We start from the raw sequence: 18,334 nt of genomic DNA, 5'->3' as shown, positions 1-18,334 counted from the left end.
GGGTTCCGCGGCGGCCCGGCCCCAGCAGTTGCCGGCACCTGCTGCCCGCCTAGACCCGGCGCTCGGGCGTCCCGCGCTGCACTTGCTCGCCGCGAGACTGGAGGACCGAGACCCCACATTTTCTTTATGTGGTTGTGGCGTCGGGACAGTAATGCCCTGTGCGCCGTAGCGTTCCTGTGGGGATGTGGCCGGGGGTCGTCGGGAAGCGTCACTGCTGTGAGTTACGGGTTTGTCTGCCAGGGACCGCCCGGAGGCCAGTGAGCTACCTTTGCGATGCGGTTCCACGGGGCGAGAGGGGGTGCCTGGGTGCTTTCACAGACCTCCTCTGTGGGCGTGACAGTTACCACCAGCATCACATTTGTTAAGATTTTTAAAAATTTTTTAATTTTTGTGGGTATGTAGTAGGTGTATATATTTATGGCGTATATGAGAGATTTTGATACAGGCATGCAGTTCGTAATCACATGTAAAATGGGGTCTCCATCTCTTCAAGCATTTATCCTTTGTGTTACAAACAATCTGATTATACTCTTTGAGTTATTTTTAAATGTGCAGCCGGGCGCGGTGGCTCACTCACGCCTGTAATCCTAGCACTTTGGGAGGCCAAGGCGGGCGGATCGCCTGAAGTCAAGGATTCGAGATCAGCCTGGCCAACATGGGGAAACTCCATCTCTACTAAACATACGAAAACTAGCCTGGCGTGGTGGCTCATACCTGTAATCTCAGCTACTCGGGAGGCTGAGGCAGGAGAATCACTTGAACCCAGGAGGCGGAAGTTGCGGTGAGCCGAGATCACGCCGCTGCACTCTAGCCTGGGTAACAGAGTGAGACTCCGTCTCAAAAAAAAAATAAATAAATAAAATAAATAAAATGTGCAATTAGATTATATTGACTATAGTCACCCAGTTGTGCGGTCAAATACTAGATTTTTTTTTTTTTTTTTTTTTTTTTTGAGACGGAGTCTCTCTCTGTCGCCCAGGCTGGAGTGCATGGCGCGATCAAATACTAGATCTTATTCATTCTATTTTTTTTGTATCCATTAAGCATCCCCACCCTCCACTACCCTTCCCAGCCTTGGTTACAGTAGAAGTAACCGTCCTTCTACTCTCTATCTCCATGAGTTCAGTTGTTTTGATTTTTTGATAACCACAAATAAGTGAGAACATGCAATATTTATCTTTCTGTGCCTGGCTTATTTCACTAAACATAACGATCTCCGCTTCCATCCATGTTTTTGCAAATGATAGGATCTCGTTCTTTTTTTATGGCTGAATAATACTCCATTGTGTCTAAGTACCACATTTTCTTTAGGATTCATTGTAAAGATAACAGATACTTAGCATTTTCAGAATGGACAGAACCAAAAAGTTGAATGAAAACTAAAACGTCTTATCTCGAATGCTACTTTACACCACACCACTCGGGATGGGACGTTTTAGTTTTCACTTTAGTGTTTTTTTGTTTTTTTTTTTTTTGAGACAGAATCTCGTTCTGTCACCCAGGCTGGAGTGCAGTGGTGCGATCTCGGCTCACTGCAAGCTCCGCCTCCCAGGTTCAGGCCATTCTCCTGCCTCAGCCTCCTGAGTAGCTGGGACTACAGGCGCCCGCAACCACGCCCGGCTAATTTTTTGTATTTTTAGTAGAGACGGGGTTTCACCATGTTAGCCAGGATGGTCTCGATCACCTGACCTCGCGATCCGCCCACCTCAGCCTCCCAAAGTGCTGGGATTACAGGCATGAGCCACCATGCCCGGCCCAATTTTTGTAATTTTAGTAAAGATGGGATTTCTCCATTTTGGCCAGGCTGGTCTCGAACTCCTGGCTTCAAGTGGTCCGTCACGCTTGGTCTGGTTCTGATTGTCCTTCAGACGTCTGGAGGTGTCAGATATGCAAGTCTCCAATAAATAGAGAACACGGCCTCACCCTGCAGGAGGCCTCTGGAGTGGAAGAGACATGCCCAGTGAAGGCTTGAGGGAGGTATGGAAGGGACTCTGAACTGACCCTCAGCTCATTTGGTTTCTTATCCAGGCTTCATTGGCCAGGACTGTTAGGGTGGGATTCTCACCTGCAAAGTGAGGGAAGGGGACTGCACGATCTTGGGCTCTGCTAGCTGAAGAGGTGGTGGTTCCAGGAAGGAGGGCTTTGCTTGCCCCACCGCACCTACACACACTCTTCACCAAGGGCCTGTGAAGTGTTCGTCCCCCACATTGGTGGTTTGTTTCTTTAGCCATCTTGGTTGTCACCTGGGGCTTGGAAGCATTCTTTAGTAGAAACTGAGGTCCTCATCGCATCTATTAACTACCATAGCACCTGTACAAGGCCTTTGTTTTCGCCTTTGCTCCCTTTCCTACTCTTGTTTCCTGGCACTCTTGTACCTAAGGATTCTACTAGGAAGCTGATGACTTGGCCTTGATTTGGGGATTCCTGGTGTGCCGTTACCCATGTAGGCCCATCTCGGGGAAAGTGTCACCCCACCAGTTCACTGGCCTGTTATATTTCCCCCCATAGCTCTCTCTTCAAAGGATGCCTAAGTGGATTCCTATTCAGTTGACCGTTGCTGCGTGCCACCAATCACATCCTGGTTTCTCTATTGGGGAGTTGCTTTCTATTTTTTTCAGAAAAATTTATTTTTTCTTTTTTGAAATTTTCAATTTCATAACCATTCCAGAAAAATTAATTTATATTTAAAATTTACAGGCCAGGTGCAGTGGCTCACGCCTATAATTCCAGCACTTTGAGAGGCTGAGGCGGGTGGATCACCTGAGGTCAGGAGTTCGAGACCAGCCTGGCCAGCGTGGTGAAACCCCCGTCTCTACTAAAAATACAAAAATTAGCCTAGCATGATGGCGCACACCTGTAATCTCAGCTATTCAGGTGGCTGAGGCTCAAGAAGCCCTTAAACCCAGGAGGCAGAGGTTCCAGTGAGCTGAAATCACGCCACTGCACTCCAGCCTGACAGAGCAAGACTGTCTCAAAAAAATAAATAAAATTTACATACAGTAAAATTCATTTTGGTGTTCAGTTCTGTGGTTTCATAAAGGCATGGAGTCACAGATCCACCGTCACAGTCATACAGGTCTATCGTCCCCCAAATTCCCTCTCTGCCCCAACCTCCAACCCTTTAATTTTGCCTTTTCCAGAATATCATGTAAGTGAAATTATACAGTAGGCAGGCTTCTTCCATTTAGCATAAAGCATTTGAAATTCATTCATGTGTTGCATGTCAACTGTTGGATCCTTGTGTTTAATGCTGAGTAGCATCCATTATACGGATGTGCCACCGTTTGTTTATCCATTCTTTTATGTATCATAATAGCAGCCTTTTTAGATATGTCCCCATTAGACAGTGAGGCACTAGGGATTGGAGTTGCTAAGTAGCAGAGCTGCTTTTTTGTTTTTTTTGTTTTTTTTTGGAGACAAAGTCTTGCTCTGTTTCCCAGGCTGGAGTGCAATGGTGTGATCTTCGCTCACCGCAACTTCCGCCTCCTCAGTTCAAGTGATGCTCCTACCTCAGCCTCCCGAGTCGCTGGCCTTCATGCCCAGCTAATTTTTGTATTTTTAGTAGAGACGGAATTTCACCATGTTGGCCAGGCTGGTCTTGAACTCTTGACCTCAAGTGATCCGCCCACCTTGGCCTCCCAAAGTGCTGGGATTACAGGTGTGAGCCACCGCACCCGATCCAAGCTGAATTTTGATCAAACCCCAAATCCAGGGTTCTTCCCCACCACATCAAGGAACTGATTTGGTTAAATAACCCAATTAGCATTTCTTTACTGCCCATCCAAGAGGTTGTCAGGTTCCTAGAGTTGATGGAAAATTCTCTTTTACCTGGTGCCTGCGGATGGAAGGAGGAGCAGGTACTCCACAGTTAATGCCTCACTATATGTGCTCCTCTTTACTGGTGTGGTAGCAAGCTCACCAGATTTAGCATGGATGGGACTGCCCAAACCATATATTATTTCAGCAAATAAATTTGTCTGAGTTACTCCCAGGGTTGACTGCATTGGGTTATCAGTCTGCTAGTGCAGTGGTGTAGCAAGGGCAGGACCAGCCTGTTTCATGCCCTGGAACAACCAGCCAGGAAAGATCTAACCCTTGGGCCTTCCTCCTCAGTGATGTCTGAGCTCAGCGATGAAGCCAGCGAGCCGGAACTCCTGAACCGCAGCTTGTCCATGTGGCACGGGCTCGGGGCACAGGTCAGCCGGGAGGAGCTGGATGTCCCCCTGGATCTTCACACAGCTGCTTCCATCGGCCAGTATGAAGTGGTGAAGGAGTGTGTGCAGCGGTAAGAGATCTCGGGGAACTTCCTCTCACATTTTGAGTAGCGCAGTGATGGCTTCGGATCCCACGTGATGGGGCTTTGCACACAGTTGTGGATGTTTAATGCGTGTAGAATAGGTTAACCTGCTTATCTCGGGCAGCTGTCAGTAAGCATTGATGCTGAGCCCTGACAAAAAGGCAGTTTTTATTCCTAGGAAGAAAAAGAGGGAGTAAACTTTGATCAGAAGCTTATAAACAGTCATTCTTTAACCAGACTAATTTTATTCACTAATTGCAGAAATGCCCAAACAAACAAGCAAAATAAAAATAAAGACAGAAAGTGATGGCCTGGCGTGGTGGCTCACACTTATAATTCCAGCACTTTGGGAGGCTGAGATGGGTGGGTCACTTGAGGTCAGGAGTTTGAGACCATTCTGGGTAACATGATGAAACTCCATGTCTACTAAAAATATAAAAGTTAGCTGGGTATGGTGGCATGTACCTGTAATCCCAGCTACTCAGGAGGCTGAGGCAGGAGAATCGCTTGAACCCGGGAGGTGGAGGTTGCAGTGAGCTGAGATTGCGCCACTGCACTCCAGCCTGGGCAACACAGTGAGACTCTGTCTCAAAAACAAAAACAAAAACAAAAAAAATAAAAAAGTGATCCCTGGCCTTCTTTTCCCGGAAGGTTCATTCGATCCCTGTGATCCCTGTTCCCCTCTAGCTTCTGCCACAGAGGAGGAGAGAGGCTGGGCTTTTAGTGCCTCTGAGGAATGACCTTCCGACCTCACTGCCCACCTGCCCTTTGCTAATCTGTGTACAATAGTTAGAGACAATAAAAAGCCCCTGGCAGGGTCCATGGCTGCATCTTGCCCATAGTAGGATGTGATCATCTTGTTTTTGGAAAAGGGTCATCTCCTCACTTCCACCCCCTTATGTTCCACACACAGCCTAACTCTGTCTCCTGGTTCTCATTTGATATTGTGGTGCAGCGACCTCTCTCCCTCTCTCTGCGTGCCTCTTCCAGTTCCCAGTGAGCCAAAGTAAAGCCTTGCTGAAGCCCCAGGTCTCCGGTACCCAAGTTGTGGCCCTCCCTTAGACATACCCAGCCCATGGAGCGCCGGTGCACCTTGGTACAGGGTGGTCTGTTGCGCTCCCTCCACGGGAAGCTCTAGGCATAGGCAGCTGGGTATGCAGTCAGTACGGCCCCTCACAGGGTCACGTTTGGAATTCTCAGGCTCTTAAGTCTTTGGGTGTCCTGTTAAGATGCAGAGTCCAGAACCGCTCCGCAGAGGAGCAGGGGGAGACGTTTGTGTTGTGATGGGATTTCGACACTAACTGAGGCGGAGGCTTGCTGACAGTAAGCACAGGATGGGGCCTGAGGTGAGCTAGGGGCGTCAGAAGGGAGCGGTGGGGCTGAACGAGGAGTGGTGAGAGAGCCCCAGAGAGACGCTCTGCTGTTGTGTAAAGGAAGATAGTGTTAGGACGAGCTGGGTGCATTCGAGCCCTGCTGCAGAGGCATCTCCATGCAGCTCCCCTGGCCAGGGGCTGCCACTGAACCCTGGTATCAGGACCTTCTGGAATGGCTGCCCAGGTGTGCATCCCAGAGTCACTGAGGGCTGCCAGGCAATGGAAGGTAGTTGCCTGGTGTGGTCTAATATGTGAATCCCGGCCAGGCGCGGTGGCTCACACCTGTAATCCCAGCACTTTGGGAGGCCGAGGCGGGCGGATCACGAGGTCAGGAGATCGAGACCATCCTGGCTAATACGGTGAAACCCCATCTCTACTAAAAATACAAAAAATTAGCTGGGCGTAGTGGTGGGTGCTTATAGTCCCAGCTACTCGGGAGGCTGAGGCAGGAGAATGGCGTGAACTTGGGAGGCGGAGCTTGCAGTGAGCTGAGATCACGCCACTGCACTCCAGCCTGGGCGACAGAGCGAGACTCTGTTTCAAAAAAAAAAAGAAAAAAAAGTGAATCCCACAAAAGGGACACATCCTGGGGTTCAGTCACCAGTTGTTACCCCTACTGCAGGCAAGAACTGGGGAAGGGAAAGAAGGCCTGCGGGCGTTAACCGTGTAGGATCCCAGGTAACCATGCAAGTGGGTATTATTTTAAATGTGACTCCCTTGTCCCAACCCCAAAGTCACAGCTAGGAAGCCCACACTTTTTTCCCATGGGAAAATGCATTGCCAGAATTTTAACAGAAATCAGTGAGAAAGATGGGATTCTTTGGTCACAGATTTTTCAAGAATGTTTCTTTAGGGTGAGGTGACAAAGGATGAATCAGTGGCGGTGGGACTTGTCCACGGTGGAGTCCCTTCTTTCCTCACTGCTCCTCTCCACCCAGCACTGGGCTAGTAGATGCTAGGCCTGTGGTGGTCAGGGTTTTTCAACTGTGACTGTGTTGACAATCCAGGCTGGATCACTCTTTACTGTGGGGGCTGTCCTGGACACTGTGGGATGTTTAGCAGCAGCCTTGGCCTCCACCGCTAACTGCCAGCAGCCCTTCCCTGCCCAGTTGTGAGAACCAAAAATGCCTTCAGACATTGCCAGATATTCCCTGGTTGAGTGCCATCTGCCTATTTGGTGGTGTGAAAGAACATAGCTGGCCTTGGGCTAGGAGGATGCGAAATCAGAGCAAGGAGACAAAGGTTCAGGGCCTCACAAGGCAGTGTACGAGCAACTGTCAGCATTCTCTGCCTGCCTGACCCCAATCCCCACAACGTCCAGGGTGGCAGATAACTTCTGCTTCCTGTGAACTCATCCCGCCTGGCCTAGCCTCGCCACCAGCTTTGGTGAACCCCACATACGAGGCGGCTGGCCATGTCTAGCATATCTTGCGTTTGTTTAGGAGAGAGTTAGATTTGAATAAGAAGAATGGTGGTGGCTGGACCCCGCTGATGTATGCCTCCTACATTGGCCACGACACAATCGTGCACCTGCTGCTTGAGGCGGGGGTGAGTGTGAATGTGCCGACCCCAGAAGGGCAGACTCCACTGATGCTGGCCTCCAGCTGTGGCAACGAGAGCATCGCCTACTTTCTTCTCCAGGTGAGCTACGAGGGAACTCAGGCCCAGAAACCTGAGGGGCTCCGTGGCCTCCCTGACAGAGATGCGAACCACTGCAGGCCACGGTGTTCGTGTGTGCTCTTGTAATCACTTCTGATTCTTGCAGCATGGCCGCCTGGAGGGCGCCCGCCCCACGCAGAGGAGATGAGGCCGTAACGCACGTTCTGTGTTCTCTTGAAGCAAGGTGCAGAGCTAGAAATGAAAGACATCCAGGGCTGGACAGCCCTCTTCCACTGTACCAGCGCCGGACACCAGCACATGGTCAGGTTCCTCTTGGACAGTGGAGCCAATGCCAACGTGAGGTGATTGCCACATCTTTAGTGGCCACAGGAGTGGCCTAGGTGTCATCTGACTCTAAGGAGGGTGGCTCTGGAGGCAGCTAACCAGAGTTTAGGGCCACCCTGCTTCGGCACGAGAGGCTCAAGATGAGGGGTAGGACCAGAGTCCTTCCAGGCACAGGCCTTTTCCTACATCTGTGAGATGCATCTCTTCAAGCCCTCTCAGCTTCCTTTTCTTTATCTGAAACCCACCTGGGTCATAGAGTTGTAAGAATTACGTGTTTTATTGTATGCCAGGGGCCTAACATACTGAATGGCATTTAAATGTCATACATCACATGCAAATTCCTTCCATTTTCTTGCCTTTTGTATGGATGAGGTGAGGTGATGCTTTAAAAACAGTCATGAGGCCGGGCACGGTGGCTCATGCCTGTAATCCCAGCTCTTTGGGAGGCCGAGGCGGGCGGATCACGAGGTCAGGAGATCGAGACCATCCTGGCTAACATGGTGAAACCCCGTCTCTACTAAAAATACAAAAAAATTAGCTGGGCATGGTGGTGGGCGCCTGTAGTCCCAGCTACGCGGGAGGCTGAGGCAGGAGAATGGCGTGAACCCGGGAGGTGGAGCTTGCAGTGAGCCGAGATCGCACCACTGCACTCCAGCCTGAGTGACAGAGCGAGACTCCGTCTCAAAAAAAAACAAAAACAATAGTCATGAGTTTTGGCCAGGCGCGGTGGTCACACCTGTAATCCTAGCACTTTGGGGGGCCAAGGCGGGCAGATCATGAGGTCAGGAGTTCGAGACCAGCCTGGCCAACATGCTGAAACCCCGTCTCTACTAAAAATACAAAAATTAGCTGGGTGTGGTGGCGGGTGCCTGTAATCCCAGCTACTCGGGAGGCTGAGGCAGGAGAATCACTTGAACCCAGGAGGCAGAGGTTGCAGTGAGCCGAGGTCGTGCCATTGCACTCCAGCCTGAGCAACAAGAGCAAAACTCTGTCTCAAAAACAAACAAACAAAAAACCAGTCATGAGTTTTATAAGTTGGAAGTGGGATTGTTGTCTAAAGCTTGTCATGATAATAATCACCTTTGAACAAACGCAGCGGGTACCAATGCAGCACCCACTCTGGCTGTCATCCATTCTAAGACACCTCATAACTTTGTATGCCAGTAAGAAAGAAAAAATATGCCATTAATTAACATTCAACTCGCCTGTTGATTTAAAGATGTTTTCTGACTTGAGAGATGTTAAAGTATGAACACTGTGTCTTAAGATGGATGAAAACCAGCATTTCCTATGCATGGTTCCTGACTTCTAAACCAGCATGAGACAAGGAGGGATTTGGAAGCCCTCTGAAGACAGTGCCGAGTTAGCATAACCAAGCATGAAAAGCAAGCTTCAGGAGCTAAGCATGGCAGAGACAGCTTAGATCATTAGTACTTGAGCTTTTCAGAGTGGGTTCATGGAGGACATTGAACTTGAAGCCAGGATTTGGATGAATGGATGGGAGACGTTGGCTTTCTGTGAGGAGTGAGGAGTTAGAACTGCTTTTTGAATATGATTGAGGTGGAGATTTCAGAGGTAGCAGGTGGGAATAGCCAACAGGTGGGACGATAGGCAGACATCTGTCTTTAGGACAAAGACCAGCCCTGGGGACAGACACCAGAAGAGTAAATGGAGCTGATGTGTTATATTCACTGTTCTCATCTCACCTGTTAATTCTTGAAAGGGACAGTGTTCTACACTTAGGGATCGGTGACTCGTGCACTGCCCTGGGTTTATCTTCAGCAGGGAGTTTTTGCCAGGAGGAACTTGTCTCTGCCAATCGTCTGACTGTGGCCCACATCTTGCAGGGAGCCGATATATGGATTTACTCCTTTGATGGAAGCAGCTGCGGCTGGCCATGAGATAATCGTGCAGTATTTTCTGAATCACGTAAGTGACCCTGTTTATTAGCATGTAATGTAGTCACAGCAAATGACGAATCATATTACTGAAGTATAAGCTATTACAGAATTTTCCTTTGCACAGAAATAACTTTCATTCATTTATTCAACACATTTTCATTATCTATTGACGCCTGGTGTTGAGTGGTGCTTAGGCATTAAGGATATAGTGGTGAGTAGAAATAGACACCTATTCCTGTAATAATTTTGAAAATACTATCTGAAAATTATGGAAGAATATTTTAAAAGTGAATAGCACTCATAATCCTGTCCCTTAGAAAAATTATATAGAATAAGAAGGCAGAGATCTTCCTCTCTTTTTCAACCTCCCTGAGATGCCCACTTGGTTTGAGAAAGAGCTGCCCTAGGACTTTTCCTCTGCTGTGGAAAGGTGTGTCTGTAGGCAAGTGTGTGCACATTGCTTTGTGTTTTGAACCAAGTGTGATTCTACATATATTCTGTAACTTAGAGGCATCTTACAGACATCTTATCTTTGTACAGTATTCCGTGTACAATCTGTCTCAGTTAATTTAATGAGTTTCTTGTTAGTAGAAACTTAGTTTTTAACATTTTGCAATTGTAAACAGTGCTCCGGGAATATCCTCTTACACATAGTTTTAATACATTTGCAGTTATTTCTGTATATTGTATTTGTGTTTTATTTTATTAATTTATTTTTTTGAGACAGGGTCTTGCCCTGTATCCCAGGCTGGAGTTCAGTGGCGAGATCGTGGCTCACTGCAGCTTCAACCTCCTGGGCTCAAGCGATCCTCCCGCCTCAGCCCCCAAGTAGCTGGGACTACAGGTGCATGCCACAATGCCCCGGCTAATTATTTAATTTTTTTTTTTTGGTAGAGCTGGGGGTCTCAGTATGTTGTGCAGGCTAATCTTGAATTCCTGAGCTCAAGTGATCACCTCAGCCTCCCAAAGTGCTGGGATTACTGGTGCAAGCCTGTCCACACAGAACCTTGTACATAAATATTCATAGCAGTATTATTCATAATTGCCAAAAAGTAGAAACAACCCACGAGCCATCTACTGAGGAATTGATAAACAAAATATATATCTGTATAGCAGGATATTATTCGGCCCTACAAAGTAATGCAGTACTGCCACATGCTGCGGCATGGGTGAACCCTGATGCATTAGGCTGGGCTGGGTGTGGTGGCGCACACCAGTAATCCCAACACTTTGGGAGGCTGAGGCCAGAGGATCGCTTCAGCCCTGGAGTTGGAGGTTGCACTGAGCTATGATTGCGCCGCTGCACTCCAGTCCGGGTCACAGAGTGGATCCTGCCTCAAAAAGAAAAAGAAAAGGAAAACATTAGGCTCAGTGAAAGAAGCCACACATAACAGGCCACACACTAGGTGATTTCACTCATAGGAAATGTCCAGAATAAGCAAATACATAGACAGAAAATAGATGAGTGGTTTCCTGGGTCTTGGGGAATGGGAAGATTGGGGTGATAAAAATGTGCTAAAATTGTTTGTGGTGATGGTTGAACAACTGTGAATGTACGAGAAGCCATTGAATTGTACATTGTAAGTGGGTGACTTGTTGGTATGTGGATTATATCTTTATAAGGCTGTTAAACCCAATGAGGGGAAGTGCAGGCGGTCCTGATGCATTCCCACTACCAAGGTTGTCTCTTGTCCTGCCCACCAGTCATAGACAAAGGTGTCCATTTTCTCATGTCCTCATCAGCCCTGATGTCAGTCAACCTTTTATCAATCTGGCGGGTGAATTGTGGCGTCTCATTTTAGTTTGTCCTTGTTAGAGTAGTTGAAATTTTTTTTTTTTTGGAGACAGAAGTCTTGTGCTCTGTCGCTCAGGCTGGAAGGCTGGAGTACAGTGGCGTGATCTCGGCTCACTGCAACCTTCACCTCCCAAGTTCAAGCAATTCTCCTGCCTCAGCCTCCCGAGTAGCTGAGACTACAGGCGCACGCCACCACACCTGGCTAATTTTTTGTATTTTAGTAGAGATGAGGTTTCACCATGTTGCCCAGGCTGGTCTTGAACTCCTGAGCTCAGGCAATCCGCCCACCTTAGCCTCCCAAAGTGCTAGGATTACAGGCATGAGCAACCGCGCCCAGCCAGTTGAACATTTTTAAATAGATTTCTTAGCCATTTGTATTTCTTTTTTTTTTCTTTTTTTTTTTTGAGACTGGGTCTTACTCTGTCGCCCAGGCTGGAGTGCAGTGGCATGATCTCAGCGCACTGCAACCTCCACCTCCCAGGTTCAAGAGATTCTCCTGCCTCAGCCTCCCAAGTAGCTGGGACTAAAAATACAAAAAATCCTGGCTAATTTTTTGTATTTTTAGTAGAGACAAGGTTTTATCGTGTTAGCCAGGATGGTCTCGATCTCCTGACCTCATGATCCGCCCGCCCTGGCCTCCCAAAGTGCTGGGATTACAGGTGTGAGCCACTGTGCCCGGCTGGCCATTTGTATTTCTCTTATGAGTTGTCTATGTTTATTGCCCAATTTTCTATTGGATAGTTTGTTTTTTTCTCACTTATTGGTGGGAATTTCTGAAATAATGAAAATCTCACATGGTATCTCTTTTTAACAAAGAATTTTGGGACAGAACATGCACGTGGTACACATGCAGACCAGAAGGCGGGTGCACTGCAGGACTGTCCCCCACCCTGCCTGCATCTCCTTGGCAACCTCCCCACGGCGACTCTGGGAATACACCCCCACACGCTCATGGTCCTGCCCCATGCTCCCATCTTGCGTTTTTTTAAAAACTTAATCATGAAGATTGTTCTATATTGGTGTATAAAGAGACGGGGCCAGGTGCAGTGGCTCACTCCTGTAATCCCAGCACTTTGAGAGGCCAAGGCAGACAGATCACTTGAGGTCAGGAGTTTGAGACCAGCTTGGCCAATGTGGTGAAACCCGCCTCTACTAAAAATACAAAAATACAAAATACAGGTGGCTGGCGCTGTAATCCCGGCTACTTGGGAGGCTGAGACAGGAGAATCACTTGAACCTGGGAGGCGGAGGTTGCGATGAGCCAAGATGTTGCCACTGCACTCCAGCCTGGGTGACAGAGTGAGACTATCTCTAAATAAATAAATAAATAAAGAGACGGGGTCTTGCTCTGTCACTCAGGCTGGAGTGGAGTGGTGCAGTCTCAGCTCACTACAGCCTTGACCTCCTGGGCTCAGGTGATCCTCCTGCCTCAGCCTCGCAAGTAGCTGGGACTACAGGTGTGTGCCATCACGCCCAGCCAATTTTTGTATTTTTTTTGTAGAGACGGGGTTTTGCCATGTTGCCCAGGCTGGTCTTGAACTCCTGAGCTCAGGCAGTTCGCCTGCCTCGGTCTTCCAAAGTGCTGGGATTACAGGCACGAGCCAACGCACCCAGCCCCTTCTCTTCTTTTTTTTTGAGATGGAGTCTTGCTCTGTCACCTAGGCTAGAGTGCAGTGGCACAATCTCGGCTCACTGCAACCTCCGACTTCAGGTTCACACAATTCTCCTGCCTCAGCCTCCCGAGTAGCTGGGACCACAGGCGTCCGCTACCATGCCCGGCTAATTTTTCATATTTTTAGTAGAGACGGGGTTTCACCATGTTAGCCAGGATGGTCTCGATCTCCTGACCTCGTGATCCAACCACCTTGGCCTCCCAAAGTGCTAGGATTACAGGCGTGAGCTGCCGTGCTCGGCCTCTCTTTTTTTTTTTTTTTTTTTTTTTAATGGTGGCATGGCATTCCCTGTAGGGATGAATCAGAGTTTTTTTGTTTGTTTGTTTGTTTTGAGACGGAGTCTCGCTCTGTCACCCTGGCTGGAGTGCAGTGGCGCAATCTCGGCTCACTGCAACCTCGCCTCCCGGGTTCAAGCGATTCTCCTGCCTCAGCCTCCCGAGTAGCTGGGACTACAGGTGTGTGTCACCACGCCCGGCTAATTTTTTGTGTTTTCTTTTTAGTAGAGACGGGGTTTCACCATGTTAGCCAGGATAGTCTCAATCTCTTGACCTTGTGATCAGCTCGCCTCAGCCACCCAAAGTGCTGAGATTACAGGTGTGAGCCACTGCGCCTGGCCGAATCAGAGTTTCTTTAACAATAATCTACAGATAGAATTAGGTCCTTGCCAACTATTTGCTGTTACACACAGTGCTGTGCAGAATACCTTTGCACATGTGTCTGTAAACGTGTGACCACATCTGTATGGTCCTGCACTAAAGGTACAAGTTTTGGGTGAAGTGTAAGTACAGTCTTAATGTGGATGTTGCCAAACTGCCATCTTCCACTCCTACCACAGTAAGAATCATGCATCCTATACTATGAAGCACTCAAAAGAGTACAGAGGTAAGATATCCAACCACACAAACCCAGTACCTGTGTGTGACACATGTTAACCTCTTGCCTCATCTGCCTCAGCTCCTCTCCCGTTGTTTGTAAAAGACACAACCAAAATCCCCTTTATATGCCTTTCTATTTCATCTACCTTCCTCCTTTTCCAGAGGCAACTACTCTCCAGATGCCGGTGTGTACCTCTCCTGTCCCTGATTGTATATTTTTATCACATACTGTGCATCCTTACGCCATGTGTAGACTTGTTTTGAATCTTGAAAGGTGGGTGTAAACAGCGTATCAGATTGTGTGTGTCATTCAGCAGCATGTTGGTTCATGCAGGCAGAACGCACTCTAACAGCTCTGTGTGTGGAGGGATGCCTGAGTCACCTTCATCCTCTCCCTTATTAGTGGGCTCTTAAGTTGGGTTCCACTTTGCTCTTCTGACAGTGCTGCTGTTGACATTTCTTTTTTTTTGAGACAGAGTCTCACTCTATCACCCAGGGTGGAGTGCAGTGGTGCGATCTTGGCTCACTGCAACCTCTGCCTCCTGGGTTCAAGCGATTCTCCTGCCTCAGCCTCCCGAGTAGCTGGGATTACAGGCATGTGCCACCACGCCCAGCTCATTTTGTATTTTTAGTAGACAGGGTTTCAGCATGTTGGTCAGGATGGTCTTGAACTCCTGACCTCAAGTGATCTACCCACTTCCGCCTCCCAAAGTGCTGGGATTACAGGCATAAGCCACTGCGCCTGGCCTGCCGTTGACATTTCTTACACGTCTTTTTAAGCACATATGGGAATTTCTTCAGGAGCTTAGGATGTGTTCTTCAAAGTAGAGTCTCTGTTGTGTGAGGTGGGTGAGTCTCAGTAGGTAGTGGGTAGTGTAAAGTTGCTTACTTCCATAGTGGTCCTGGTTCACACCCTCCCCTTAGGGTGTTAGACTTCTTTTTTTTTTTTTTTTGAGATGGAGTCTCTCTCTGTCACCCAGGCTGGAGTGCAGTGGCGTGATCTCGGCTCACTGCAACCTCTGCCTCCCAGGTTCAAGCGATTTTCCTGCCTCAGCCTCCCAAGTAGCTGGGACTACAGGCACTCGCCACCACACCCAGCTAATTTTTGTATTTTTAGTAGAGACGGGGTTTCACCATGTTGGCCAGAATGGTCTCAATCTCCTGACCTTGTGACCTGCCCGCCTTGGCCTCCCAAAGTGCTGGGATTACAGGCGTGAGCCACCGTGCCTGGCCTTTTTAAATTTTTTTTTTTGAGATGGGGTCTTGCTCTGTCCCCAGGCTGGAGTACAGTGGTGTGATCTCAGCTCGCTGCAACTTCTGACTCCCGGGCTCAAGCATTTCTCCTGCCTCAGCCTCCCGAGTACCTGGGATTACAGGTGTGTGCCACCATATCCGGCTAATTTTTGTATTTTTAGTGGAGACAGGGTTTCACCATGTTGGCCAGGCTGGTCTCGAACTCCTAACCTCATGATCTGTCTGCCTCGGCCTCCCAAAGTGCTGGGATTACAGGCATGAGCCACTGTGCCCGGCCAGGATGTTAGACTTTTTGGCTCCCATAGTCATATGAGTGTCTCCTTTTGATTTTTGCCTTTCTCTGATTTCTGATGAGGTTGAGCATCTTTTCATTTCTTAATTTTAATTTATGTTTTATTTTTTTATTTTTCTGTAATACTTTATACATATCTTTAGCGGCCATTTGGGTTTCTTTTTCTGCAAATAATAATTATTATTATTATTATTTTTATTTTGTATAGGGTCTTGCTCTATCACCAGACTAGAGTGCAGTGGCCTGATCATGGGTCATTGCAGTGTCAACCTCCTGGGCTGAAGTAATCCTTCTGCCTCAGCCTCCTCAGTAGCTGGGACTACAGGCACGCACCACCACGCCTGGCTGTTTTTTTTGTAGAGACAAAATCTCGCTATGTTGCCCAGGCTGGTCTTGAACTCCTGGCCTCAAGCAGTCTTCCCACCTTGGCCTCCCAAAGTGCTGGAGTTACAGACCTGAGCCACCATGCCCGGCCAGATAATTCTTTGACAGATAATCCTGCTGACATGAACTAGACTTCCTTAAGACACATCATAGAATCAATAGCCCAGAACCATAAAGAGCCTCTACTTGTAAGTTTAGAGTCTTTTTAAGTAAGGTAAAACTGGAGATCATAAGAGATATGTACTCTTATAATTTTTGATTGTATGTTTGTTTCTTTTTGAGACAGGGTCTCACTCTGTTTGCCCATGCTGGAGCACAGTGGCGCGATCATAGTTTGTTGCAGCCTCAACCTCCCAGGTTCAAGGGATCCTTGCAACTCAGCCTCCTGAGTAGCTGAGACCACAAGCGCATGCTATCACACTAGCTGATTTAATTTTTTTGTAGAGTTGGGGTCTCACTAAGTTGCTTAGGCTGGTCTCAAACTCCCGGCTGCAAGTGGTCCTCCCACCTTGGCCTCCCAAAGTGCTGGGATTACAGGCAGGAGCCACAGTGCTTGGCCAACGATTTGCATGCCTTTACCAGATTCCCCAAATGTTAACATTTCACCTCATTTTCTTATCAGTCTCTTTATATATAACATGCGTATGTTTTCTGAATCATTTAAATGTAAATTGTGACATAATGCCCCTTTTCCCCTAAATATGTATTTCCTGAGAGTAAGAATTTCATTATGTATTTCCTAAAAGCAAAAATGTTCTCTTTCCTAGTCACACAAAATTATCAGACTCAGGAACTCAACACTGAGTTCTTCCTCCAGCACTTTAATCAAGAATCAAAGTGTTGGTTAGTGACTGCTTGGTGGGATGGGGCAGGACTGGCAGCAGGTGGCCCGATGGCCTGGGTGGTTTGCCTGCCAGGGAGGCTGGTGGGCAAGCCCTGCCTGGAAGCTCCTCTCTCCCACATTCTTCCTGCCGCCCAGTAGTTAGACCACCTGGAGCCAGAGGAGGGGGCCCACCCAGTTTCCCAGCCTGCCCTTCCAGAGCTGGGCTCCATTTCTGGAGGTAGAGAATGGGGCAAGTCTGGGCATCCTGTGCTCTTTGCTAGGGGAGGAAAGGGCTGTGGCTGCTTTCCTTGTCCCCCATTTCCCTTCTGCCAGCGGGGCCAACCCCCAGCAGCTCAGTCAGAAGAGGATGTGGATCTGTTTGGGCCTCTGTCTTTAAGAGAAAGTTGATTTGTGCCTTCCGGATAGTCTTGTTCCAGGGTTTCTAAACTTTCTGATCCCACCTTCATGTTAAAATGAATTTTGATCATGTGTCTCTTTAGTAATATGGACATTATAAAATAGGAAAAAAAATCTTTTAAAGCATAAGTAGTTAAAAATTTATTTTCACGTCAGGCACAGTGGCTCATGCCAGTAATCCCAGCACTTTTAGAGGCCAAAATGGGAAGATCGCTTGAGGCTGGAGTTGGAGACCAGTCTGGGCAATACAGTGAGACATTGTCTCTACATTTAAAAAAAAAAAAAAATTGGCCAGGTGTGCTGGCTCATGCCTGTAATCCCAGCACTTTGGGACGCCAAGGCAGGTGGATCACCTGAGGTCAGGAGTTCAAGACCAGCCCGGTCAGCATAGTGAAACCCCATCTCTACTAAAAGTACAAAAATGAGCCGGGCATGATGGCAGGTGCCTGTAATCCCAGCTACTTGGGAGGCTGAGGCAGGAGAATCACTTGAACCCGGAAGGCAGAGGTTGCAGTGAGCCGAGATTGCGCCATTGCACCCCAGCCTGGGTGACAGAGTGAGACTCCATCTCAAAAAAAAAAAAAAAAAGCCAGTTGTGGTGTGTGTTTGTAATCCCAGGGAGGCTGAGATGGGAAGAGGTCAGGGTTGCAATGAGTCAATGTAATCCAGCCTGGGCCACAGAGTGAGATTCTGCCTCAAAAACAAAACCAAAAATATATAACGAGTTAAAATCCTACATTAAAGAGGCTACTGTTTTATTCTGGTTAAAACCTTAGGGTTCCTTCTATCAAACTTAAACTAGAATTTTTTTTTTTTTTCTGAGATGGAGTCTCCTTCTGTCGCCCAGGCTGGAGTGCAGCGGCTCACTGCAATCTCTGCCTCCCGTGTTGAAGTGATTCTCCTGCCTCAGCCTCCCGAGTAGCTGGGATTACAGGTGCGTGCCACCACTCCCAGCTAACTTTTGTGTTTTTAGTAGATACAGGCTGGTCTCAAACTCCTGACCAGGCTGCTTGTTGGCCAGGCTGGTCTCAAATTCCTGACCTCAAGTGATCCGCCCACCTCAGCCTCTGAAAGTGCTAGGATTACAGGTGTGAGCCTCTGTGCCCAGCCAAGAAATTATTTTTTATTTTTATTTTTTATTTTTTAGATAGAGTCTTGCTTCGTCTGTTGCCCAGGCTAGAGTGCAGTGGCGTGATCTTGGCTCACTGCAACCTCCACCTCCTGGACTCAGGCAATTCTCCTTCCTCAGCTTCCTGAGTAGCTGGGACTACAGATGTGTGCCACCACGCCCGGCTAGTTTTTGTAT

At 48.1% G+C, this 18,334-nt stretch overlaps 1 protein-coding gene across 22 annotated transcripts in view; it reads left to right on the top strand.

Annotated features, from left to right (window-relative positions):
• The window catches only part of ANKS3 (ankyrin repeat and sterile alpha motif domain containing 3), a 39,138-nt gene that overhangs the window by 186 nt on the left and 20,618 nt on the right, over positions 1 to 18,334 (top strand). For 5 of the 22 annotated variants that reach the window (XR_008514376.2, XR_008514374.2, XR_008514368.2 and 2 more), the window contains exons 1-5: positions 67 to 216; positions 4,114 to 4,285; positions 7,113 to 7,311; positions 7,510 to 7,631; positions 9,462 to 9,543. Coding sequence is in view for 9 of the 22 variants with exons in the window: in XM_063717546.1 (XP_063573616.1) it covers positions 183 to 216; positions 4,114 to 4,285; positions 7,113 to 7,311; positions 7,510 to 7,631; positions 9,462 to 9,543 (609 nt within the window). In the remaining 13 variants the exon portion in view is untranslated. Of the gene's footprint in view, positions 1 to 63; positions 217 to 1,795; positions 1,978 to 4,113; positions 4,286 to 7,112; positions 7,312 to 7,435; positions 7,632 to 9,461; positions 9,544 to 18,334 lie in introns of those variants that run through there. The other 17 variants (XR_008514371.2, XR_008514369.2, XM_063717547.1 and 14 more) reach the window with 10 other exon arrangements.

This window comes from Pongo abelii, chromosome 18 (assembly GCF_028885655.2).
Source record: "Pongo abelii isolate AG06213 chromosome 18, NHGRI_mPonAbe1-v2.0_pri, whole genome shotgun sequence".
In the NCBI taxonomy this organism is placed as follows: Eukaryota; Metazoa; Chordata; class Mammalia; order Primates; family Hominidae; genus Pongo; species Pongo abelii.
The sequence above is the reverse complement of the archived record's forward strand: the minus strand, read 5'-3'. Positions and strand labels throughout refer to the sequence as shown.